The sequence below is a fragment of the Lolium rigidum genome, chromosome 7 (assembly GCF_022539505.1).
Source record: "Lolium rigidum isolate FL_2022 chromosome 7, APGP_CSIRO_Lrig_0.1, whole genome shotgun sequence".
Lineage (NCBI taxonomy): Eukaryota > Viridiplantae > Streptophyta > Magnoliopsida > Poales > Poaceae > Lolium > Lolium rigidum.
In genome coordinates, this window is record NC_061514.1 from 271372164 (window position 1) to 271399562 (window position 27399).

Consider the following 27399-nt stretch of genomic DNA (forward strand, 5'->3'; position numbering starts at 1 on the left):
AAAGTCAAAACCCAGTAAAATTATCTTTTGGGACATGATGATTTCAAGCATTGGACTTAAACAGCTAAGAAACAGTGTTAGTCAAAATTCAAAGAGAGTCTGACAAGCACCCAAAACGAGAATTATCTTTTGCAAGATTGAATATTTAACAAGTAACATGTGGGGTTTTTCTTCCGTGATGGAGCTTCACACAAACCTAACATACACGGAGAAATAGTCAGGCACATGAAAACAGAGGTCAAATAGCAAACTGCAAAGCAATAATTTCAGCAGAGCAAATTGCATCCAGATTTTTTAATGAATAACAGATGTTACAGATGCATATAACACTATTGCCTCCAAATCACTAACAAAGCAACACGTTGATCACATTCGGGGACAAGGGAAAAAACAGTCGCTTCCTGACTCTTCACATAATTCGGTCAACCTTCTTCAGTTGACAACAAAAGTTTGACTGAAGATGGTTATCAGATTGCAACCAAATGAAAATAAATACAGAAGTATCTTTTTTGAAACAAGGCAAAAGCTTTGCCTATTCCATTAAGGAGAGAATTGCCCAGTTAATTACCGGAAAACCAGGCGAAAACCGATACAACGTGGCCGAGCGGACACAGATGCATACAATAGTATCGCATTCAACATATATGCAAAAAAATCTGTCGGCTGTCATTTTGTGAAGTTAAACTGGACCAGGTTCCAGGTGTAGGATCTATTGGCGTAACAACCTATTTGCTGGCCGTATCAGGAGCCTAGGGTACTAACGAGTAGGCACTGCCAGGGACTGCAACCAGCAGAAATTGGTCGTCATCTTCTGTCACTTCACTTGCCTTTGCCTGGATTAAAAAAATGGAAACAACAGTCAAAAAGCTGTCAACATCGAGAATAGCAGTGAAATATAATTATGCATGCTACAAAAATATATAAGAACTGTACAAATCGAGCTATTTATAACACAATGAAATGATTTCTAAAAGTGTTATCTGCGGAAAAATAACTCAGTGTAATGCACCAAGACTTGGATTGTTGGAAATTTGCAGAAGTAAACATAGGAGAAAATCTAGATTTTAGCATCCATTACAATGATATTGCAATAAAGAATAGAACAGATGATACTGCAGAGAGCTTAAATTTTGGGGAAAAAAAAACTCGAGAGATAGCAGGTTGAAAGATCAAAGATAACTTGAAATCCAGAGGAACTACTAACATCATCCTTCTGCTGATTAATGGCATTTCTCAGCAGCTCTTTTGCCTTCTTTCTTAGTTCTTTTAGCTCCTTTTGCTGAGCTTTGGTGACCTCAGCATGACAAGCCACACAAAGCGTCCTCACATTCTCAAGCGTACATTCTCCTGCCAGAAAACAGATGAATTAGGACATGCAGCGATGAGCCAAAAAAAAACATAGAAAATATGCATGTACTACCTCCTCCTTTATATACAGGTACTATATGGTCTGCATGCCAAGCATTTCCATCTTTTGGCTCTCGGGCAAGCTTTTCTAGCCTGTGGTTCAGCACAGTATTAAAGAAGATAATCCACATGAAACAGACAAATTAATAATGATAACTATTCCCATTCTCATTGATACTCAGCAAGCCTTTTTATTAACTTATTATATATGTATTATATAAAGATTAGACATTCTGTAATAAGGATGTATTATTAACAAATTAATAATGATGTTCAAACAGGAGTATTCTGTAACCTGCTAGATATGCAAAAGAGAGGCCAGGAAAAGCTACAAAGATTAGAAAAGCATGGTATCAGAGTGCGGCACGTACAGTTTCCTTCTACTTGCAATTTTTGGAGCAACATTCCTGATGTGTGCTTCTCTGTCTCGCTTGCACAAGGGTTTAATATATTTGACAAGTTTGCAACAGTCAAGCTTGCACTGGGAACATATGCCATGTTCTATTTGAAACAGTGCCTGTAAAGTAGAAGTATTTAACAAGCAGAAGCTTCATTTCGTATAATTCACAATTTATGTGTGTCAAAATGGCGAAATAGCTTTATTTGTGCAACATCATATTTTTTATTTGAAACAGGCAACATTAATTTTCGCGGTAATAGCAGAAGATAAAAAAGTCATACCTGCCGCAGGTAACCGCTGCTAGTTCTGGATCTATATAGCTGGAAGCAAGCAAGACCACAGAATAGATCTTCAAAATATTCAGGTGATTTTGCAAGATTCCCGCTGAACACAAGAAAACAAATTGTTATGACAGAAAATGATTGGCTCCTAGAACAAGTACATCAGTGAGTAGTATTACTTGCAAGGTTTTTGACATAATTTGCAGAGAGGCTCATCATCAGTAGTCCAGCCTTGAGTGTACTCTCTCTCTTTAGTAGTGCCATTATGTAGAACCACCTTTCTCCATTCAGCATTTTCGGGCAATGGATCACTAACAACACTCAATGGAGTTATACGCCTATTACTCCCCCCTTTAATCAATCCCTAAGAAGGTTCATCACAACAGACACAAAATGAAACACCATAAAACCAAGGAACAAGCCAAGTACCTATTCTGTGATTCATGTCATATGTTCTTAGTTTGGCAAAAGATCATGTGTGAGTGTATGTAGCATAAGTTAACTCAGGTAAGGCTGGATTGCGAATGCAAAATTCAGACTCATTTTCTTAAGAACTTCAGCAGAAACTGGGATACTTGAAATGTTACGACCACCATGGCACCTCTAAGAACTTTGTTTTACATGAAATATACTATTGAGTATAGGAGTTATTTTGTATGAGCCTTGTATTAAATGAGGTGACATGATAAGGCCTCCAATGGTAGGAATGAGACCGCTGCAACATCCTTAGTAAATCCTGATAGAACTGGACCATTTATTTACCATCAACAACTTCTACGGCATATGTTTGTATGATATAGATATATATGCGTAACCTGATGGACACCAGGCATTTCGCAATCTTCATAATTAAAAAAAGTTGAGTTTGCAAAGAAAAGAGGCAAGATGTGCATACTTGTGTATTGTGGTTGATGCTATTTTTCAGATAGCACAGCTCAAGACTCAATGGAAGCTGTAATGGCTTTCCCAGCAGTTGCCTCTGATCAAATGGTCTTAGTGCTAACCATTCTTTTACAAATGCCTTGAACATACTGCAAAATGCTGGATTACTCTTCAAGAGCTGCCCACTTGCTTTCTTGCCACTACTAAACCCTAAAGGTGATTCTACTTCTTCAGGCAGAAAATTCTGAAAAAGTGGTCTGGGTCTTGAATCATGTCCTGGAACACAGATGTACAAGTGGATTCGACCTGTGTGATGGCTAACCTGTGAAACATGATGATAAATCAGAGGAATTTGAAGAATGAGATGGCAAAATTAAGCAAACTGATACGAAAAAAACTATTTGTTGGCCATGGACTTCCAACTGTGTCACAGATCTTGGATCGCAGATTAACTGGGTGGCCTCAACAGCGGACAGCGATAACACCGCAACCTCATACGCAAGTTGGGGTTGGTCGAGGGTAGGGGCGAAGAGCCATGGAAGCTTAAGTTGTTCTAGAAACCTTTGAGTGATGACATGATCGAGGCGATTGGGGACCCTATGGCTCGGCACCTCAGCCAGCCCATCAGGTGGTCGCCTCGTTGAGGTCTGACCCAATTTATTCCTTTCCAGGGTCTCCACATTGCCATGCCTTAGGAACCTAGGATGTTGGTGTATGACGTTTGTGGCCTTAAAAAAATGCACGAACAAACAGGAATGCATAAGAGGCTTGAAGAATCGAAATAAAACAATTGCCAAATCCACCTATCATTGCCGGCATAACCATAAAAAAAAGATCATGTTGTGCGGTTGTCCGGAGCCTTGTCACTGTGACAGGGAGGTCCATGTCCATTGTATGTACCTTGTCACTGTGACGGGGAGGTCCATGTCCATTGTACGTATGCAGGAGATTAAGCTTTCAATTGTATCGCACATTGTGGTAATGGTGCGAACTTTTGGTGATTATTTCTGCTTGTCAGCTAGAGATGCTCTCGTTGTTGCGTCGATCAGCTGTGTTGTGCAACTCAATACGATGTATGCACGTCTATGTCAGTAATGTGATGGCTCAAGTGACCCCACTTACAAAGGATTACTAGTGGTTGACTGAAAGAGGACCTAGAGTCTACGGACTGAAATAGGATGTCGATAAGACTGCCTTTCTCACCAAGCTGAGCAAGCTGCGGGTCACCCCCTAGACTCTAGGTCCTTTGCAGGGACTTCAACATGATCTAGGTCCTTACTCATTGCACAGTGGGTAGGTTCAAGAAATTCCTATATGACTGCAATTTGAAGAGCTGCCTTCATGGTAGAGTGGATTTGCATCGTCACCGTTGTCCCTACTCGACTACGCCGCGCTGCAGGTCGGCCGACGACATTTCCAGTATGAGTGAAGCTCAATGGCTTTGGGGTTGTGGTTTAGGTGCATGGTTGAGACCCCGATCCTTTACACAGCTTGTTCTTCAAGCTAAAGCGCACTACGATGATGAGCTAGAGTGCCAAATGGATAGTGAAACTACAACTTATGATAGCGTTGGAGGTCATTTCAGCTTCATCTATCGCTGAAATGGAGGCAAGGCAGCCAAGTGTAGGATGTACACTCGGCTCAATCACGCTTAACTTGGGTTGGCCTGGTACGAGCGTATCATGCACGTTAATGGGCCAACACAATGTTTTTAATGGGCCAAGGTTGCCTAGCTAAGCCAAAAGGGTGCCAACAAAACATTGTTCGACCAGCATGCTTCGTATCACAAGCTAAAGAATGTGATCCATAGCCTCGTGGTATCTTCAGGTCACTTTAACACGCTCCTAGGCACGGCTGAGGAACGCCAATTCTCGCTTTAACCTGGACTTCCTAGACTCTCGCGTCAAGCCCTTGGTGAACCTAGATTCCCTTTTCTCTTAAGAGGTTTGGGAGGTGGTGAGGCGCATGCCTCATCGTAAGGCACCAGCACCGAGAGCTCCTCAAGTTTGGCAACAAGGAAGTTGATCCTGCTGACGAAGAGATGTGTATGCTTTAGGGGACTATCGGCCCATAAGGCGCGATACACATCTTCGTCCAGTAGGTATCCAAGACCTTGGCTATAAGGTTGGCTTAAAGGCCAGGATTCCTGATGGACGAGAAACCAATGTGCCTTCATTAGGAACTGTCGTGTTCATGATAATTTAATGTTGTTTTAGCAGACTACGCGCCTCCTCCATTGTCAAGTTGGATATTGCACATGCTTTTGAGTGTCTCCTAGGGACTCCTTTTTTAGATCCTCCGGAACATAGGTTTGGGTCCAAGATTCTGCGAGTGGATCACCATTTTCCTCTCCATGTCGAGCATGAGCGATGCTCAATGGCTCAATGGTGAGCTGCCCCTAGGTGTGGGACCAAAGAGGCTTGCAACTAGTCTCTGTTGTTTGTGTTGGGCCACGGTTCCGAGAGTGGATCACCATTTCCTCCCCATGTCAATCAAGTTGGATATTGCACATGCTTTTGAGTGTCTCCTAGGGACTCCTTTTTTAGGTCCTCCAAAACATAGGTTTGGGTCCATAATTCCACGAGTGGATCACCATTTTCCTCTCCATGTCGAGCTTGAGCGATGCTCAATGGCTCAGTGGTGAGCTGGACCCAGGTGTGGGACCAACTAGTCCGTTGTTTGTGTTGGGCCACGATTCCGAGAGTGGATCACCATTTCCTCCCCATGTCGACTATGAGCTATGCTCAATGGTGAGCTGCCCCGCCCCCCCTGCCCGTGTGGGACCACATAGGCTTGCAACAAGTCGAGTATGAGCGATGCTCAATGGTGAGCTAGCCCCGATGTGGGACCACAGAGGCTTGCAACAAGTCTCTATTGTTTGTGTTGGGCCACGATTCCAAGCCGTGTCGAGCATGAGCTATGCTCAATGGTGAGCTGCCCCTCCCCCGGTGTGGGAACACAGAGGCACGATTCCGAGAGTGGATCACCATTTCCTCCCCATGTTGATCAAGTTGGATATTGCACATGCTTTTGAGTGTCTCCTAGTGACTCCTTTTTTAGGTGCTCCAGAACATAGGTTTGGGTCCATAATTCCACGAGTGGATCACCATTTTCCTCTCCATGTCGAGCATGAGCGACGCCCAATGGCTCAATGGTGAGCTGGCCCCGTGTGTGGGACCACAAAGGCTTGCAACAAGTCTCCGTTGTTTGTGTTGGGCCACGATTGAGTGGATCGCCATTTCCTCCCCGGGTCAAGCATGAGCTATCAATGGTGACTCCTTTTTTAGGTCCTCCAGAACATAGGTTTGGGTCCATAATTCCGCGAGTGGATCACCATTTTCCTCTCCATGTCGAGCATGACCGATGCCCAATGGCTCAATGGTGAGCTGGCCCCGCGTGTGGGACCACAGAGGCTTGCAACAAGTCTCCGTTGTTTGTGTTGGGCCACGATAGAGTGGATCACCATTTCCTCCCCGGGTCAAGCATGAGCTATCAATGGTGACTCCTTTTTTAGGTCCTCCAGAACATAGGTTTGGGTCCATAATTCCGCGAGTGGATCACCATTTTCCTCTCCATGTCGAGCATGACCGATGCCCAATGGCTCAATGGTGAGCTGGCCCCGCGTGTGGGACCACAGAGGCTTGCAACAAGTCTCCGTTGTTTGTGTTGGGCCACGATTGAGTGGATCACCATTTCCTCCCCGTGTCAAGCATGAGCTATGCTCAATGGTGAGCCCCCCCCCCCCCCCCGGTGTGGGACCATAGAGGCTTGCAACAAGTCTCTGTTGTTTGTGTTCGGCCACGATTCCGAGAGTGGATCACCATTTCCTTCCCGTGTCGAGCATGTGGTGAGCTGCCCTCTCCCCACGAGGCTTGCAACAAGCAATGTTGTTTGTGCTGGTGATCAACATGCTCAAGCACAAGTAGGTAGGTGTACTTCAGCACATTCCGCCCAGGGAGTTGGTGATGATGGGGACATTTTTTCCATCTTTTGCCATCCGGAAAAGACATAATTTCTTGCGGTCTACAACATTCTCAAGTTTTGCCACATGTCTGGGTTGTACACCAACTTGGCAAAGTGATCGGTATCTTCTATCAGCTGCTTCGAGGAGATGACCCTTGAAGTGGCGGCAGTTATGGGGTGCCAATTGGCACTCCAGTTGCCCTAATCAATGAACCATGGAAACAATCAGCCAGTGTTCCCCATCAGGCAAGATGAACATGACCTCCTCAGGGTCTTCCTCTTCTTCCTCCATATCTTGATCCTCTTGGAACACTGGCCACCTCCTGGACGACAACTGGTGCGTCCTGGACTAAGGCTGCAACTGTTGGGCAGGGTGTGCGCAGTGACCCTGGAGTTAATCAGTGCACCCTGGTCCAGCATCTTGTTGGACCAGTCCAGATTATACATCTCAGTGCAAAGCATCTTCTCCATGTTGGAGGCGTGAGTCTCCATGTCCTGAAACTGAGGTTCACACGACTTCCCGGGGTCCTCATAGGTATCCCATTCAGGTTGCGCCTTCCGAAGAACTGATAGCTAGGAGGATGGTATTGTAATGGCAATGCAGGAGACATTAGCCCGCGTCATCAACATGCACGGTGAGAGTGTTGATGAGGAATCTAGCTATCAGTTCTTCGGAAGGCGCAACCTGAACAACCTGAACTGATAGCTAGGAGGATGGTATTGTAATGGCAATGCAGGAGACATTAGCCCGCGTCATCAACATGCACGGTGAGAGTGTTGATGAGTGTTGGAGTGTGAGATCAGTAGTAGTACTCTAGTAGAGTCTAGAGTACTCTACGGGGTTGGAGACTAGTAGTGTCCTAGGAGAGTCTAGAATATTCCAAGGAGTAATAGTATATTAGTGTTGTCCTAGGAGTGCCTGGAACATTCCAGTGAATGTTGTAGTCTAGGCTAGTGTCCTACCAGATTCTAGAGTATTCCACTGTACTAGTTAACATGTACCTAGTTGAGCTATATATATGAGGGTGTGGAGGTCCAAGAGATTAACCCACCCCATCCATTGAATATCAACATGGTATCAGAGCCAGGTTCCTCCTAGTCCTAACCCAAGCCACCACCATTTCACCACTGTTGCACCTAGTCTAGCTATTGTTGTCAACAACACCGGGCGAGTTGTAGACATCTAGGCGGCGGGAGGCGGCATCAAGTGATTTGCGTGGGCTGCGGCAATCTCACACAACAATGTGAGTTGTGTGAGATTGGCGGCTGCTCGCGCGGGGAGAAAGAGCATGGAGGTCGATTTGGTTTGGAAGGAAGATAATATGAGGCGGATCCATGATAGAGAGAGATGGATTTGTGCAAGGGGGAGATGCACTCGTGAGGGGAAAGAAGAAGGTGTACGTGTTAGCTGTGCTCATGTATGGGCGTGCAAGAACTCAGGCGAGAGCGGTTCCTAGAGACGTGAGTTGGAGCTGTCCGGGCAAGGAGAAGGAGCTCGTGCGGGTTTCCACCGCGAGCAGAACAAGGCAGGAAGGAACGGGAGCTGGCCAAGCTCGCGCGCGGAAGAGAATGAGGCAGAAGAAGGAAGAGAACGTGTTGCTTGAGCTGATGTACTTCTATGTGCTTGAAGATTTGACGAGTTGCTGCTCCCGTGCCCCAACTTGGTGAAAGGAGCGAGAGGGGAGAAGATGGCGGTTTGGTGTGGGTGTGTACTTGTGTTGTGAGGAGGTACACCGCAAGCGGCTACGGATGGCGATCAACAAGAGGAGGCCCTCGGACAAGGGGAGAAAAAGGAGTTTCGAGTCCGTGAGGAGATGCAATGTTGGAATGAGGCTGCAGTTGAGTGGTGATGGTCGTGGATGTCCGGGGAGAGGCATGCGTGCTCGTGGTGAGAGTGGTTGAGGCCTCGACCGGGGATAGGCCTGTGTGCTCGTGGTGTGGATGGTTGATGCTAGAGAGCCGGGGGTTTGTGGGGAAGATGGCGGAGGTCGGTGGGCTGGGTAGTGTGGGGAAGACTCGGGTGAGGACATTGAGGCCGGTTTGGATGGTTCCGTGGAACCGGTGTGGTGAGGCAGCCAAGTTGTTGAGGAGGTGTCTGGTGCTCAGCTGTAGGCGCTGCGGGCGTCAAAGTGATTGGAGAGGCAGCTGGGGGCCAGCACAAATTGGAGGTGGTGAGAGTTGATAGATGGCAGGGGATGGTGATGATGGGGCTCCCATGTTGTGCAGCTGAGATGGTTGAAGATGGAGATCTTCTCTCGCGATAAAGAGAGGATTGAAATGGCAAGATGGTAGAAAGGGCAATGCTCTCATGTATCCTAGAAGTTGTGCTTTCCGTTAGTGGTAGTTGTAATGGTAATATGCTTTATGTTGCAAGATGACCATGGTTGTTAACCCATGATCATCTTGAGGGGGAGTGTTGGAGTGTGAGATCAGTAGTAGTACTCTAGTAGAGTCTAGAGTACTCTACGGGGTTGGAGACTAGTAGTGTCCTAGGAGAGTCTAAAATATTCCAAGGAGTAATAGTATATTAGTGTTGTCCTAGGAGTGCCTGGAACATTCCAGTGAATGTTGTAGTCTAGGCTAGTGTCCTACCAGATTCTAGAGTATTCCACTGTACTAGTTAACATGTACCTAGTTGAGCTATATATATGAGGGTGTGGAGGTCCAAGAGATTAACCCACCCCATCCATTGAAATTCAACAATGAGGAATCTAGCTATCAGTTCTTCGGAAGGCGCAACCTGAATGGGATACCTATGAGGACCCCGGGAAGTCGTGCGAACCTGCCTTGGATTGAGATTCAGTTTCAGGACATGGAGACTCACGCCTCCAACATGGAGAAGATGCTTCGCACTGAGATGTATAATCTGGACTGGTCCAAGAAGATTCTCCAGCAGAACAATGAGAAGTACCATCAGCTTAAAACAAACTAGTTGATTGGCTTGGTGACAAAAGAGATCAACTCTATGCGGACAATACCTAGCTGAAGAGCGACAAGGAGAAGCTAAAGGACAAGATGCTGGACCAGGGTGCACTGATTATGGCACTCCAGGGCAGTGCGTGCACCTTGCCCAGCAGTTACAGCAACTGCAGCCTCAACCAGTTGTCTTCCCTGAGCGTTTTCCACCCTCGTGAGCAATCCATGGCTGAGAAGATTGGAACTTTGTCCACGGCGCCGAAGGGTGAGTTGCACCGAGCGAGGAGGAGGAAGGTGCGAGAGCCTCCACGGTATGGGTAGTGGCGTTCATGGTGTTAGCACCTTGCCAGCAATCTCCATGCCGCCGTCCGCCCATGGCGTGCGCGCGTGGGAGCATGCATCGACCGAAAGTTGTTGTGGGTTTGCAGGGCGAGGGCAGCCACATTCCAGCGATGGTGGACGAGCGCAGCGGCCTTCCCGCGCTGGTGGACGACCACGGCGACCTTCACGTGGTGTCTAGCATGGCGTGCGCTCCGGCCATCCCGAGATGAGCGAGCACGACGGCGTTCGGGTGGTTTTGGACAAGCGCGGACGCCAGACTAGCGTTGGTTGGTGCTGGCCTTCCCGTTCTTGCCGAGCGCGGCGGCCGTGTTCCCGCGCTGGTGGGCGAGCGAGACGTACTTCCCGTACTACTAGACGAGTTCGACGCCTCGACTATGTTTACGTGCTTCTGGACCAGCTCGGTGTCCTTCCTGCCGTGGGCGCCGACCTGCAAGTGTGGAGGGTTTCCCGTTCTACTGGATGAGCACGATGGCCTGAGTGGTGCTAAACAAGAAGCCCTTCGCGATTGGGAAAAAATGGATTTGCCTCTCCATTGAGGTGGAGCGCACCATCCAGGGTTGAATAGACTAGAGAGAAGGCAGCAGCAAGAAACGAAGGAGTCTTGGCAATTAATGGGAGAATTAAGGAGAGGTTTGGCGCGTACATGCAGGGGCAAGAGTGTAAGATATTTTCGCTGTTGACGTCACCTTAATCACCGCGCCATAAAATTAACTTGAGCATGGGAACGGCGGGAGTAGGAGAAAACTGGCTTTATGCAAATTATATCTGAGCTCTACCAGCCAAATGATCACGTATGTGTTAAGTTGCCCGTTGCCACTTCTGTCCACCAAAGTATCATCTTGTCAATACAATTCCAAAATGTATTGATCTTGAGGTGCAACGCTTATGTTGTATGTTGCAAGTTACTACGCTAGTTGAAGAATAATGGATTAGAATCACCAGTCTTTGCTTAACATGTCTGCCTTTGGCTTCATGAAGAAAAAGGGCTCCATGCTTGAAGATTTACTTTGCTGCTATGAACTCTAAGTTAGTGCTAACCTGAGAGAATACATTATAATGATGACCTTAGCCTGAGAGATATGGAGCCCTTTTATGGCGCCCATAAAAAACCTTGCAAAATGAGAGCAAGGCAGGAAGACACAGAAAATGATCAGCACCCTCCACTTGACGCCCCAAAATCTCCATCAGCAAAAGAAACATCAGGGCTAAAGATCCACCAAAGCAACATCCCGGGAGGGTAGCAGCTAAGAGATTTACATCATCCACTTCAGCAAAAACATCCACGAATAAAAGCAGAAACATCCACGAATAAACAGCTAGGAAAACCACAGTGGTTCAGAGAAACACTCTGGTTTTCAGGAACCCACCCTGGTAGTTGATGCAAGAACTACAGTCTAAGAAACATTAACTAGTTCTAATAAAGCAGGGACTTGACGCCATTGCAGTTATGATGCTGCCCGGTGATCAAAAGCAGGGACTTGCACCCCCATAGACAAGTAGTTTTCTCCCCAAACCTTCTTTACAAGTACCCAAACTGCAGTTCAAACTGGAAGTCATATCACTGTGAACTTCAAACTGGAAGTCACTACAGCTGATCTGCTGGCTCGTCCAGACCGTATTCCTTGTACAACTGAGCTAATGACTTGGCCTGCAAAATGGTTTCACACAAAATATAGGTAAACAATATTAACTCAAGTGTAAAAGAACAATGGGTACAAAATCTTACTTCCTTCGCAATTATTTCAAATTTATCGGTCGTCAAACCTCCCAAGCGCTTCAAATCATCTTCGGTTACATGATTTGCCCGGGGAAACAACATTTTGCCCTCTGGCACTTTAGTTACTAAGTCATGAAAAATAAGCTGCATGAAAAATAAGAGTTCATCAGTATCAGTTTGCAAGAAATATATTCAAAGTGAAAGGGACATCCCTTACCACCAGAATTAGCAAACACCCCCCACACTTGTTATAGCCTTTCTTCTTATACTTATTTATGGATAGTGTCAGCAGGTCTCAACTTCAGTAATATCTTTGAAAAACTGCAAGTAGTCTCTTTCCAGGTTCCTGTTGGTCTTTGGAGCGAAGATAAACGCGAAGGCTTCCAGGATGAAGGTAACGCAGAAGAGTAGCTTATCTTCAACATCTTCCAGATATTGTAGACCTACAGTAGCCGAGATCGACTTTCCCAGGTTCTGTAAAGTCGATCTCGGCTACTGTAGGTCTACAATATCTGGAAGATGTTGAAGATAAGCTACTCTTCTGCGTTACCTTCATCCTGGAAGCCTTCGCGTTTATCTTCGCTCCAAAGACCAACAGGAACCTGGAAAGAGACTACTTGCAGTTTTTCAAAGATATTACTGAAGTTGACGGGCTAAAAGACTTGAATTGGTGTGACATAATTGCAGACCTGCTGACACTATCCATAAATAAGTATAAGAAGGAAGGCTGGGGTGTTTGCTAATTCTGGTGGTAAGGGATGTCCCTTTCACTTTGAATATATTTCTTGCAAACTGATACTGATGAACTCTTATTTTTCATGCAGCTTATTTTTCATGACTTAGTAACTAAAGTGCCAGAGGGCAAAATGTTGTTTCCCCGGGCAAATCATGTAACCGAAGATGATTTGAAGCGCTTGGGAGGTTTGACGACCGATAAATTTGAAACAATTGCGAAGGAAGTAAGATTTTGTACCCATTGTTCTTTTACACTTGAGTTAATATTGTTTACCTATATTTTGTGTGAAACCATTTTGCGAGCCAAGTCATTAGCTCGGTTGTACAAGGAATACGGTGCAGGACGAGCCAGCAGATCAGCTGTAGTGACTTCCGGCTTGAAGTTCACAGTGATATGACTTCCAGTTTGAACTGCAGTTTGGGTACTTGTAAAGAAGGTTTGGGGAGAAAACTACTTGTCTATGGGGGTGCAAGTCCCTGCTTTTGATCACCGGGCAGCATCATAACTGCAATGGCGTCAAGTCCCTGCTTTATTAGAACTAGTTAATGTTTCTTAGACTGTAGTTCTTGCATCAACTACCGAGTGGGTTCTGAAAACCGAGTGTTTCTCCGAACCACTGTGGTTTTCCTAGCTGTTTATTCGTGGATGTTTCTGCTTTTATTCGTGGATGTTTTTGCTGAAGTGGATGATGTAAATCTCTTAGCTGCTACCCTCCCGGGATGTTGCTTTGGTGGATCTTTAGCCCTGATGTTTCTTTTGCTGATGGAGATTTTGGGGCGTCAAGTGGAGGGTGCTGATCATTTTCTGTGTCTTCCTGCCTTGCTCTCATTTTGCAAGGTTTTTTACTGCTGAAATCTTGCATGCCCATGGCGTCTTTTGGAGGAAGAAGAGAAGGGTAGCAGGTAGGGTTTCCTGGGGATTTCCGCCGTCAGATGTATTTTATAGCGTTTGTTGTTCGAGTCTGGACAAGCTGGGGAACAGCGCGCGGGAATCCGATATTTTAGGTAGTTATTATACCTTATGCTGCCCAATATATCTTATACCACCCAATTGTGGATCTTATCCAACCCAATCTATCTTATGCTACCCAATACATTTCAGGTGATAATAAGAAAGCAACATAAGCTATTTACAGAGGTAAAATGATTAGAATGAAACAGAGCTCGGCTCGAACCTCTACCGAGCTCGAGCCGAGCCTGCCTGTGTTCGCTCGAGTTCGGCTCGTTGACAGCCCTATCTCTGCTCCTGATGCTGTGCTCCAGTAGACTTTAGGTTTACTATTTGTACTAATGAGTAACCTGAATTCTTCTGTAGTGCTATGATTAGTTTAAGGGCCCCTTCTATTCGATTTGGTGGTCTGTGTACATTTTTGCTTGATTTACTTACTGTTGTGTCCATTTGGCTTTCTCTTTTTTTTTACACCATCTTGATATTTTCTATCTGTTTAAAAAGGGCATTCATTTTGAAGGTTGATCAATTAAAAAGGAAATTTAAGACTCAAATCTTCACATATGTGCCCTTTGGAAGTCTAGTTTATAGAGGTATGTAAGAACACTGCACATACTAAGTTCCGTGCGCAACTTTGGAAAATAGGTCTGTGTAAAATATGTTCTGAGCCTGTGAGACCCTTCACGTGCTAAATAATCACGCTGTGCGCATCGCCCCGTGGGCCGGCCCAGTTAGGGTTCCCGCCGAGTCTTTTGAATTCAAACATTTTATTTCCATTTTAGTTAGAAAACCTACTCAGTAGGTTTAGTAAAAATTAAATAATTCAAATTCTACTGAACCAAATCTAGTTATTCTAATTTTCTTTGAAAGCTTATCAAATTCACTACAATCTCCAATTGGTTTCATGTCAAGATTATTGATAGATCACCTGCAGCAAAAATAACACCACAGTGACTTTTTCAACTTCAAACATTTATTTAAAAATAACTACAAGTTATTTTGAGGTGATTCCAACTCTCAAAAATCACATTTCATATACTCTATCCAAATCTGCAAAAATATCATATGGTTGTTATAGAAGATCTGGGTGTGGATATAAAAGAATGGCTATGTGGCTATTTCCAACTCTTTTAAATCATTAGAAAGTATTATGAAATCATTATGAGATGTAGCATCTCTTTTAAATCACATTACCAAGTGATTACATATGAGGTGATGATCTTGGTCAACATGAGCCCATATTTTAATTTTTGGTGAATATTAAATCTTAATAATCATATTTCAATGTGTAGAAAATACTTCACAAATAAGAATAAAGCAAAACCCTATATGCATATTGCCTCATTATGCAAAAGTGTGAATCTTTGCTTAAGCTAACCCTAGGTGGTTCGCTTGCTTCCTAAATTCCTAATATATTCCAATATGAATATTAGACCCAAACAAACCCTAAGGAATCAAAAGAAAACAAGACAAGAAGCAAAATCACTCACATATGAAATGGTGACAATAGCCATTTTTGCAAATCTTAACCACAAGCATCCTTGCTTGGTTTTGATGGTTGCTAAATGTTATTATACATATATAATGACTTTTAGGTCAAAGCAAAACCAAAGAAAAGCAATGGAAATCAAAATAGCAAATAATGGGATGAGATGGCTATGTTCATTTTTGGCCATTTTCTCATCTCACCTCTATTGCCTCTAATTCTTCAAGGACTTCACTCCTAAATGTTCTAAATAATATAACTTTGCTACTTGGTATTTCATCTTATTCTTTGATCCGACTAGCACTATTGCATAGGGACTCTCACTTTTTAAGCTGAGGTTGAGGTCGCTACAGCTTGGGATCATTCGACTATTGACATCAGGGGTGAACTCAGCCTGGTGGCCCTTTGGCAGTACGTTCAACGCAAGGTGAGTGCTCGAGCTCTGCAGCTCATGGCCCTTTGGCAGTACGTTCAACGCAAGGTGAGTGCTCTGGCTGCCCAGACATGTTGGTCTAACACTGGACGGACAATACTCCTGCTACAATACCCTCTTCCATGGGGCTATCATGTCAAAGGTGTTGGAAGCTCAACTGGCGCTCCTGGGGTCTTCCCGGGTCAAGTTATTCATTTGGCCTGCTTGTTAGGATAGTTACTCTACGAGCGAGAGGCTTGCGAGACAGGGCCTAGAACACCAATCAAGGTGTCTAATGTGTGAGCAGCCTGACAAAACTATGTTCCATCTCCTCAATGGATGCTCATTCTCACGGAATGTGACACGAGGTGCACTCATGGGTCTGATGCACAACAGGTTGCCCATTGTTGAAATTACTTCATGGAGTGGTGGTCGCAGTGGTGGTCGCAGGCCCTGCAATCCCTTCCCGTACACTTTAACTCAAGGGCCATCTTCGGTGATGATCATGCTCATGGCATGGTGGATCTAGAAGCATTGCAACATAGCTGTCTTCGACAACACACATCCTAGCATAGCCCGCTTGCTTGACACGAATCGGTTTGAGGCTCAGTCGTGGACAAAAGCAGGAGCGATGTGTCTTCGCTCGGTGCTTCTTGCAGGAGTTTAGCTTAGCCGGGTAGTGTTGTATATATACCTTTTCTATCAATGCATCGACACAAAAAGTTTTTTTCTCAAAAAGATAGTATAAACGTGTTAGAGTATGTCATGGGCCTGGGCCCGTTAGTCTTATGGTTTGCTTAGGGGTCAAGTAAGCCTTGCTTAGGAGTCAAGTAAACCTCTCTATATATGGAGAGGAGATGTATCAATCTAAGGAAGCAAGAATTAAGAAGGAAATCCCTTCCCTCTTGCCTGGCCGTGGGCAAAAGGCCCCCGGCCGGCCTTCTCGCGCCCTCGCAGCCCTCTCTCTCCCTCCCAAACCCTAGCAGCCTCATAACAAAACGACATGGCAAAAGTAAGCAGCAAACTGATACGAAAATAACTTGAGAAGTTGGGACAAGCAGTAATACATGTAAACATGAAGGCAAAAAATGATAGTTTAAGACAGTAGGTGGAGGAATTTTTAACCTCAAAACGCATATATTCCACTTGAATATGGCCATCTGAAACGGTTCCTGGAAGACCTAAAATCTCAGAATTTTCAAAAAAGCGCCTACGAGCCTGTTATATTTGAGCAGCGTAAGATACAGTGTATAAACCTTTAATAATAATACATTGTACAAAATACAATAAAATACAAGCAAGGACTTTTGAATTACCTTTCTGGATTTACTTCTTGTAACTGAAGAACCAAAGGAAGCTGGTGAAATAGAAAAATTACTGCAAGCTGCTGGAGCTGGACTACATTGCATGCCGAAATGAAGCCCTTCATCCTAAGAGGGTAAGGTGCACAAGCAGAATCAGCTGGAAGTCAATCATAGGAATGCTGAATGATAAGATATTACAGTGAACAATGGTGAAAAATTAGAAGGAGCATCTTGTTTGAACCTCAAACTGTAGAGGAATAGTCCTAATAGTGAAATCTGACTCAAACTCCATATCGCTGATGCTAGGAAGACAGTCGACGGACATGGTGCCACTTTCCAGAAGACCTTTTCATTCACCAGCAGAACATGTTAAAGGCTCACATATCTCAAAGTTTCTTTACGTTAATCAGCTAGTACTAAATATTGATATCATTCATTAGTCATTTGATATTGATTTTCCTAATGTTTTACCTGCATCATGATTCTCCAAAGGAAGAAACTCATGCTGTGGTCTCTCCTTACTGTTGCTGATTTCCCCAAAGTTGTGAACGTGATCAACCTTACGAAGAAACATGGTCAGATAAATGAATAAATGCTAAATAGAATAAGAGTCTTCATTCGAGTAGCGATACAATAAACCAGATCTCATCTGAGTTCTGACACTTTCGAGAAGTGTAATGCGATCCAGACTTCTCCATATGTGTAAAATATTTTCTCGGTTAGTAAATTATGCTTCAAAGTTAACTCCTCAAAGCATGGTATTGAAATGATAGGGGCAGTTGCAAATGTTCCACAAATGTGCTTCATGCAGTTTTAAAAGATTAGCAGTTTAGCTTGCCTTTGTGGAATTAGTTAGCTGATAGGACGTGGCCAGTTGCAAGCCCCTAAATCACCTCAATTAAAAAATATGCACTTAGCACAGTCCCTCCAAACCTATCAAAGAAATAGTATTGCATATGATAGACCATAAATGAATGGTGAAATTTCGAAACTTTGAGGTAACTAATTACTATTAAGTTCCATGCATGTCCGAATTAATGTAGAGAAGGTGGGCAGCCCACATATACTTTAACACACGCGCACTCCCGCCTGACACGTGATAGAAAGAGGGCAAGAGCAATTTAAAAAAATGAAAGCTGACTTGAACCCAAGACATCTACTCTTTTTTTTTTTTTGAGATTCCCAAGACCTCTACCCTGATACCATATTAAGTCTCAAATGTTCCACAAGTGCACTTCATGCAGTTTTAAAAGATTGGCAGTTCAGCTTGCCTTTGTGGAATTAGTTAGCTGATGGGATGTAGCCAGTTGCAAACCCCTAAATCACCTCGATCCAAAAAATATGGACTTAGCACAGTCCCTCCAAACCTCTCAAAGAAATAGTATTGCATATGATAGACCATAAACAAATGGTGGAATTTCAAAACTTTCAGGTACTATTAAGTTCCATGCACCAACCAGTAGATACAAATATCCGATTTAATGTAGAGAAGGTGAGCAGCCCACATACACTTTAACACCCCACTCCCACGTGACTCGATAACAACAACAACAACAACAACAACAACAACAACAACAACAACAACAACAACAACAACAACAACAAGAACAACAACAGTCCCAAAGAAGTTGGGGTAGGCTAGAGTTGAAACCCATAAGATCTCGAAGCCAAATCATGGTTCCGGAAAGAAAGAGGGCAAGAGAAATTTAAAAAAATGTCAAAGCCGACTTGAACCCAAGACCTCTACTCTGATACCATAATAAATCTCATGCACCAAGCAATAGAACCAAAAGTTCAAACTGGTGAAGAGAAGGTCGGCAATCCACGCATGCTTTAATAATTACTTCACCTTTGACCTTTACCTACCTCAATTTCTCTTATAGCATCTTTTTTCCCATTCACCACAGATGAGACACGGAACAGGCTCTGGTTCAAGTGAAGCCAATGCGGCTCATCTGATGTGTTCTGTGAGAACAAAGTAATTTAATGCTCTAATTACTAAATTTACAAAATACACTACAGGAATAAGAAAAGGAACTAACCTTTGCACAGAATATATATATATTGACAGCATTGGTTTGACCACGCCTATGAGCTCTGTCCTCAGCCTATCAAGAAATTGTCAACAATTAAATGAAGCATCGACATTCGACACAACAGTAAAAGAAGGGTGAACCATACATAGGTTCAAGATTGCACACATTAAATACAGTTCGTCAAAGTGTGAAGTGAACATGCACAGGCACAGGCACAAATTCAAAGACTTTGCAGCGACACTTCATTACACAGGTAGGTTCACACCAACAGCTGGATTGGTTAATTTTGTACTTCTTTTACAACCAAAACTACCAAGATATTGAGAAAATTCCTCCTGGTTAAATTTGCACTTCATATGGGTTGAAAAGAAAATGTATGAGCAACGTTCGAAAAACCAAGTACCTGAAGCAAGTCTGAAGATGATCTTGGGAGCTCCACGAAAACAACATTTTGAGCAGACGAGAAGTCTAAACCAACACCACCAGCAGTAATTCCTATTATTGCAACCTTTACCTATTTAGCAGAGTAAAATAACTCAATGATGGACAAACTAAACATCATATAGAGTAGGTAGATGAATTTTCTTCAAATTCCACATAAAACACACATAGGAGTTTTTAGAACTTCTCACGTGCAGGTATAGTCGGCATGCTCTATATCAATCCATAATTTCAAGAATAGACACAATCTTGTTTGCAAGATACAAAAATGGCAGATCCGCTATTTAGTTCACACAGTTGCACGTAATAATTTCCTTTTGGTATCTACAAACAGATTCAGTTTGTTACTGAAAATTATCATTTTCATGGACAGAGAGAGACCTATAGCTGAAACTTTAAAGGTTATTCAAATAACTTAATGGAAATTGCACCATTTTCATGAAACTACGCGTATCCTGATATATCACTAGGCAAGTTACGAATCAAAATGAGGGGAATGGCAACCTCTGGATTTAGACGGAAAGAATCAACAGCTTCTTTCCTTTCTCTAGATGATGTGCTGCCATCAATGCGAACAAACTTGATCCCCTTTTCAAAGAGAAAAACCTACATGGAAAGCAAGGTATCAATATCTTTTCTAGAAATCATATACTTCCTCTGATTCATATTACTTGCCACTAGAATGGATGTACATAGAACTAAGGTATGTCTAGATACATCTATATTAGTGGCAACTAATATGGATCGGAGGGAGTAATTAGACAGTATAGTTTATTTATGATTTATGGCATCTAGCTAACACATCAAGTTAAAGCATGCAGCCAATTCGGCACTGAAGGATGTAATCATGACCCTTGTCCAAGTATATAATATATAACTGATAACTGAATTATCTTGGTGGTAGACCTCCCATACAAGTATATCACTGTTACCAGCAAGCATGGGAACATCAATGCTATCACAGCAAGTATGATAGATACCAGTAAGTATGTTGGAGGCTAATGGTATGGGCACAGATACATAAACGTGTACAGTGTATCAGTATCGGATGGATATGGACATGCATTCCAGAAATACGGATATGTTTGACCCTTTTTTAGAATAAACAATGACTCCCACTGCAAATTGCCTGCATTGCATGTGTCACATTTGGGCACAATCTGAATCTTACTGAATAATACTTGGTCGAACCACCACTTTTGTACTCAAATCACATATAGAACCATCATAGTTGTTATTGTAAATATTACCTGCACTCCATCTAGAACCTTCAAGTGGTGGGCGAAAATTATCGTTTTCTGGCAACTTGACTGGGAGTCCAGATCATCATGTATCAAATGATTTGAGAACCACTTACTAAATCCAGGTATTTTTGCAATGCCAATTTCCTGGGGGGAGAAATGCCTTGGAGATTTCTTGCAACTATCATCTGAGGAAATTAAAAAAAATCAACAGAAAGGAACATACCATCTACAATCATCATCTTGAATGCTAAAATGACGGAAAACATTTGATTGATCTCCCACTACCAGTTTTGACACATTTGGCGATCTCATAATTATTTACATGTTGAGGAACAGGCTAAATAATATTAAAATGCTAAATTATGGAATATAAAGCATGTTTTTGGAACTATGATAATGACAATCCATGTTAAATACATTAGAACATGCATAATTTGAATTCTTTGACTGGAAAATGATTGATATTAAAGCAGAAAGCTGTAGTTCCAGCAACTTCTTTTTATTCGCATCACATCAGTTCATTGCAAATTGATAAAAGGTGATTGTGTTAGTAAGGTTGACATATGTAATTGATATCAGCTATTAGCAGCACAAATGTTACCTTTTCCCACTCTCGCTTCTTCATAGTCATTGCCTTTCTCAGGCGAGGCAACTGTAAGAGTATCAGAACTACTATATACATCACTGTCCACCCCTTGGATACAAGAAGACTTAGCTGTCCTGGTATCCAATGCCTTCAACTTCAACCTAATAATCTGTCGGCGCTTGGGGGGCAGTTCATTCAACAAATGCTCCTTCAAGCGCCTGATCTGCACGACAGAAGCAAATTCCAGTCGTTAGATCTGAAACTGATAAACCATTAAGTATCATCCTAAAACATTACTCCCTCCTCTCCAATTAATAAGGCGTAAAAATTTAGTCAGAAGTCAACATCTTCCAAGTTTGACCAATGTCAATGGACAGAAAATATCAGCATCTATGCTACCAAATCAATGTCAATAGATTCACCATGAAATATTTTTCATAATATATTTGTTTAATGTTGTGGATGTTGATATTTTCTTCACTATATTTGGTCAAACTTAGTAAGCTTTGACTTTTGATACATCCAATACACACATGTTACCATTAAATTTTGTAACTATATAGTACTAATGTCATATTTAAGGATATTGGATCATATAGAAGCACTTCCATTGATTATCTAGTGATATTGATTTCATGTGACAACCCAAAATACTTTTACGTCTATTTGTGGTCACACTTGTAGAAGTTCGATTGGATGCATTCTAAATAATAACTAAAAGAGAATGTAAAGAGTATTAGACACTGAAGTTAGTCTCATTCAGTTATTCTTAAACATGTTTCTGCATAGACTACGGCATTCTACAACATACTGTAATACAGACTGTATACGTAATCAGGTGAATATATACACACATAAAAACTGTATACCGCCAAGCAGATCAAAATCCATGAACATCATCAAGAACTACTATGCCCTGACCATAAATAAGTCCATGAATAGTTTGGAACTTTGGATATCAGGAACAAGATACATACAATATCATGAAAACAATAAACACAAAAAAGTTATAAAAAGAGGCTTCAATAGCTAAAAGAGAGAGAGCCAACCATGAGAGTCTGACTGAGCAAAACATTTAACTCCGTCAACCGAGCACCCTTTGAAAAGTCCTGCATATGAAACAACGTGTAAAAAATATCAAACCCTTTACGTGCAGATTGTCAGATACTACTTCCTGAACTTAATTGCAAATGCAAGTCTGCATGAACCATTAATTCATGTTTACTGAAACTTATTTATGCCTGCAAGGCTGCAACACTGACGGTGCCTAACATAACAAATGATAATCTAATAGAGCTTAGTAATAGCAACCTGCCAATCTCCTTGACAATAAGGACAATCACAAGATATAAATACCTGATAGGTTTTACCGTGAGATCTTTGAGCAACATGAAGTGAACAGTATGTCCTTGCAAACTCAAATTTATCATGTCCAAGCAAATTGGGACTGAAAAACAAGGGAGAGTGTGATCACGAAAGATCGATATGACCAACACAATAAGATGTCATTCTGCATTCCTTACCGTAACATATTTATCTGGTGATAGATGTCAAAAGGTCTGTTGTCACCTAGGAGAAAACACTGTAAGTTAAATCCCGAAAAACAAACAAATATGGAGAGTCAACCTCAGACAAGCAGTCAGATATATTATGCGCAGGGTAAAAAGTATAAGAATGGAAAGCCACACATGGCACTTTTAACATCACAATACAGATACTGAGCTTACACATAGAATATATAAATATCACATGTAACAATTGGTAACAAGAAAACAGTACAACTACGAACAACATCTTCAGGAAAATGGTAAAACTATAAATCTATTTGCATGTTCAAAGTTTTATATATCCATGAGTAAAATAGCACAACAGCACAATGATCCCCGAGAGAAATTCAATGGGTATATTTAGAAGTTACAACCTTGACAAAGAGGGCGTCCCAGAAAGCAACACGATGTGGTTGATACTGTGAGCTAGTTCCAGTATAGCGTTTGTCTGTCACAAGAGAGTTAAATTAAAATAAGGTGCCTGAAGGCTGAAGCAATAAGGAAAAGATTGTTCAACAGTATTTCAGTGGTTTTTCATGCTTGCAGCATTTTAAATTAAGCACAGTGAAACGATGAAAACGAGAAGCAGGTTGAAAAGCACCTTTTTTTTCATCAAACGGAGTAATAACCAAACAAAATAATGTTATGATTACAAGAGTAGCAAAATAGGATGTGCCAAATACACAAAGAACTAAATCTCCCTCCTGGATTGGGGTTTAATACGCTCGATTGTTGCCTGATAGTATCATCACCTGGTTATTTTCTTGTTTCATCTTTGTGCAGCGTATGTTGTGGGATTCATCAATGATCATCAGTGCCCATCTCCTGGTCATCATACTTTTCCGAAGGTGGCTTAACATCTTGTATGAAATAATAACAACCTTCGGACAAGCATCTAAATAATCAAGACTGTCTTGACGGCCAAACACTGAAAAACAGAGTGAGGAAAAATACAGATATAAGTTGAACAGACAAATTTGGTGCTATTTATACAAAATTAATACTGAAAAGGCTGAAAGACAAGGCAATAGAGTAGTATCCAAAAATGAAGAATTATTTATACAAGGAACAAGGACCAAGTGTACAAATATGTAATTCAGAACGTTCAGTAACTCCAGAATCTCAAGTTTGGCAAATAACCAAGCACAATTAGGTGTTTGGTTCACTGCCATAGTTCGCCCAACTAGTTAGGCAAGTTCGACATTCCACTTTAGGTGTTTGGTTCTTTGGCACAATGTCTTACACATGAACCGACCTGTCAAAGACTCATGTTTTTTACTATATAAACATGCTTATGGCGTGGCCAGAAAAAGAGTGCGGCAATGAGGTTCAGGGATCATAATTTATTATCTGCATTCAATGTGACATTTAATTGGAAAAAATGAACCTTTGTTAGAACACCATCACAATACAAGCAAATCTATGGAATTTTAAGTTCAGTGAGATCCCAACATAAGTCAAATTATGGAAAACAATATTGGACTGAAGATCAACTGAAACTAGATATAAGGTGATCTTTTTTTCATATGGAATGTTACTTTGTGTACATCCAATTTTGTCCTGCAACTGTTTTTAACTGCAATGTTTTATTCTGAACTCATGCACCAAATGACTGATACCAGGGCCAAAAGTTCCTGCTGTTTAGAATTTTTATAGATATAAAGTACAAAATATGCAATTCGTATATGGCGATTGTTATTACTTCATGGTTATTCATGGTCAAAATGAGATACACTGCAACTATGCAATAGTGGTAATACCAGGTTTGACATCAGGAAAAAATAACACTTGCATAATTGAACTCTGAATTAGTACCAAGGTGAATATCTTTTGGCAGAAACGAAGGATCCCAGCGTTCCAGTTCCTCTGCCCAGGTATAACGCAGAACAGCTGGACAGACTATTAATATAGAGCCCTCATCCTTGAAGCAACAAGCTATTGCAATTGCCTGCATTCAAATGAATGAGAACATAATACAGTGCTACCCCTTTCTGTTAAAAAAAATATATTGTGCTTTGACAAATAACAAGGAAAGATATTATACTCAAAAGAAAATATGAGGATTTATTCATATGATCTAATGATCTTAAAAAGTAAATGTTAGTGTGTTACTGCACTTACTTGATGATGGAACTAATAACCAAACTTCAGCAAAAATATTCATAAAATTCCAATTCATTACTACTCGAAATGTATTGATGCATGCTCAAAATATCAGTGTTTATTTATGTGCCAATGTAGAGATTTTTGTAAGTTGTGAAACCATGAAACAACAATTTTTGGCATATAAACTAACCACAAGATAGTTAATATACAAAACATGATATGCTCACCTGGAGAGTTTTGCCAAGCCCCATCTCATCTGCAATAAGGCAGCGCCCACGCCTTCGAAGCCCAAATTTCACACCTTCAAGTTGAAAGGGTAGTAGCGCATCTCGTAAGTGTTGTGGCAGCTTTGTGAGAAGCTCGTCCACTTCTTTATCAGAAGCACACTCTGTAGCATAATTTTGAACAGTGCGTCTTGTTTTATAAGCTATTCCTTGCACAACAATTCCAGGCAACTTCTTCAAGCATTGTAACACCAGCTCATAGTGCATGAGCTTAAAGACAGAAGAAACATGACCGCTTTGACTTTGTGTTGTAGAGAATGGTACAGCCTACCAACAATAAGAGGGAAGATAAGTTTAGATTCTAGACCAAAAGGTTATTTGACCCAGAAAATGGACTAAGAACAGATAAAATTCATATTATTATAGCAGAGGTTTACTTTTTCTATGCTTTGCATTCACAGATTATCCATTCCTTAAAAGGGTTAGTCAGTATATCATCCACAGCATAAATGTTTTCTGCCGTTTTATGCTTAGTCATAAAGTGTCTCAAGGCTCTCTGAAAACTTAGATCTTCACCATGTACTCCCCCCTGTCCTACAAAAGCTACTGTTTTGGACATTGGCACAGTCTTCAAAATACAACTTTGACCATTAATTTCTCTTTAATAATTTATAAAATAAAATAAATGTATATTGTGAATGACTGAATGTACTGTTCAAGACAAATTCACACTTCTTTCTTTCAAGCATCTAATCCTAAATTTTAGTAAATATATTAGTACTCAAAATCCCAATAGTTTAATCTATCCTTGTAGAGAAGGACAGCTTTTACAGGACCAGAGGAGTATATTGTGAACATTATCATGTATTGGTTAAAAATGTAACATCGAAATATTAGTTGCAGCATTCCTAGATACCAACAATGTGTCCATAAAATTTGATAATTAGAAGGCCAACTAAAATTTTCAGCAGTCAGCAGTTAGACCACCAATTTTCAACGATCTTCCTATGTTGTGTTTAGCATTGTATTGCATTAGACAGACAGAACATTGGGCAAAGTAAATTTGGAGGAAGGTGGAGTCTGAATTTGGAGATGGCACAAGGAATTAGATTAATAATAAGCTATGAATGAAACCGAATCTTCCGATCCATATCAAGAATCCAGAGAAGCACCGGAAGACATCGGAGATCGCACCTCAATTAAGCAAGGAAACGCCCATGAACGAGTAACTGACCAAGAACCCAAGTCAAAGAACGGGCATTTATCTCACAGATTAATGGACAAAGAACCAGCAGGTTCTTGGCCCGGTTCAGGCATGCCGAAGAACAAAAATTGATCAAGAAAACAATCGCAAATACTACAACCGTTTGCAAAGAATGCCAAAAGAACAGAACGTTGCGAAGAAACTCTAGATGAGATCCAAGAAAGCACCGAATTCGTCGCGCGCCGTCAAGAAATAGACGAATGGCCCGAATCGGCAAGAAATGGGATTCAAGAATGCGAGGATCGTACCGAAGCGACGCATTCCTCGACGGCGCGGAGGCAGTCGGCCTCCCCGGGGAAAGCCTTGCCCTCCGCTGGGCCCACCGTGACCTGGAACTCGTCGGGGCTGCAAATCTCCAGCACCGCCTGGAACCCCGTCGGAGGCCTAGGCGGCGGAAGCGGCCGCGGCGGCGTGCGCGGGGGCAGAGGGGGGACGATTCTTGGGCATTTGGCGAGCCTGAACGAGGCGGCGTCAAGGGTATTGCCGGCGGCGGCGGAGGAGCGCTTGAGCCTCTCGAGGGCGGCGATTCGATTGGCCTCGATGCGGCGGCGCTGCTCCTCCGTGAGCTTCACGGGCACCGCCGCGGTGTCCATGGATCACGCCTGTACTAGGGTTGTGGAGCCGTGGGGTTTGAAAGGGAACTGCCGGAGTTTCTTGCCGTTGGGGAAGAGCTCTCTTTTTTCTAGTATAGATGGCGATATATAGGAGAGAGAGAGAGAAAGAGGAGAGGTGACGGCGAGACGAAGGATGTATTGGACCAGGCCCATATTTCTTCTACGCAGCACATGGGCGGTTGTTACACCCTGCTGCTCATTCAGCCGGGCCCGTCCACTTGACCTTCTGCCTCTTCCCCTCCATCCAGAAAAAACTCGGCGTTCCCTAAAAAAAGAGCTAATTACACCTTTAGTCCTAGAACTTGTATAGCATGTGAAGATTTGGTCCTACAATTTGCAAAGCGTGATAACCTAGTCCAAGAACTTGCGTTGGATGTGAAGATTTGGTCCTCGAAGTCGGACTGTGCCACGCTGGAGTCCGAATCGGCCGCCCAGGTGGTTTTTGTCGCGTTGGTAATCTTGCAAATTAGCCCCTGGAAAAAATGCTTCTCTTTTTTATGTCCTCCCGCACGGTTGGCTGAGTGGTTAAAGGGTTTTATTTTT

General features: G+C 42.4%; 1 protein-coding gene across 1 annotated transcript; it reads right to left on the minus strand.

Annotated features, from left to right (window-relative positions):
- Positions 1-346: 346 nt before the first annotated feature.
- On the minus strand, positions 347-26890 carry LOC124675110 (DNA annealing helicase and endonuclease ZRANB3). The gene is made up of 25 exons (XM_047211180.1): positions 26491-26890; positions 24982-25305; positions 24464-24596; positions 23401-23576; positions 23023-23096; positions 22625-22660; positions 22458-22548; positions 22151-22210; positions 21117-21324; positions 20522-20700; positions 19776-19877; positions 19234-19344; positions 18837-18902; positions 18661-18759; positions 17266-17353; positions 17036-17139; positions 16807-16920; positions 16616-16708; positions 2984-3292; positions 2268-2452; positions 2089-2191; positions 1779-1924; positions 1421-1500; positions 1205-1347; positions 347-833 (listed from the first exon to the last, which is right to left on the minus strand). Exons 1-25 carry the CDS (start codon positions 26833-26835, stop codon positions 750-752), a joined length of 3453 nt encoding a protein of 1150 aa, XP_047067136.1. The 5' UTR covers positions 26836-26890; the 3' UTR covers positions 347-749.
- Between the last annotated feature and the right edge of the window lie 509 nt (positions 26891-27399).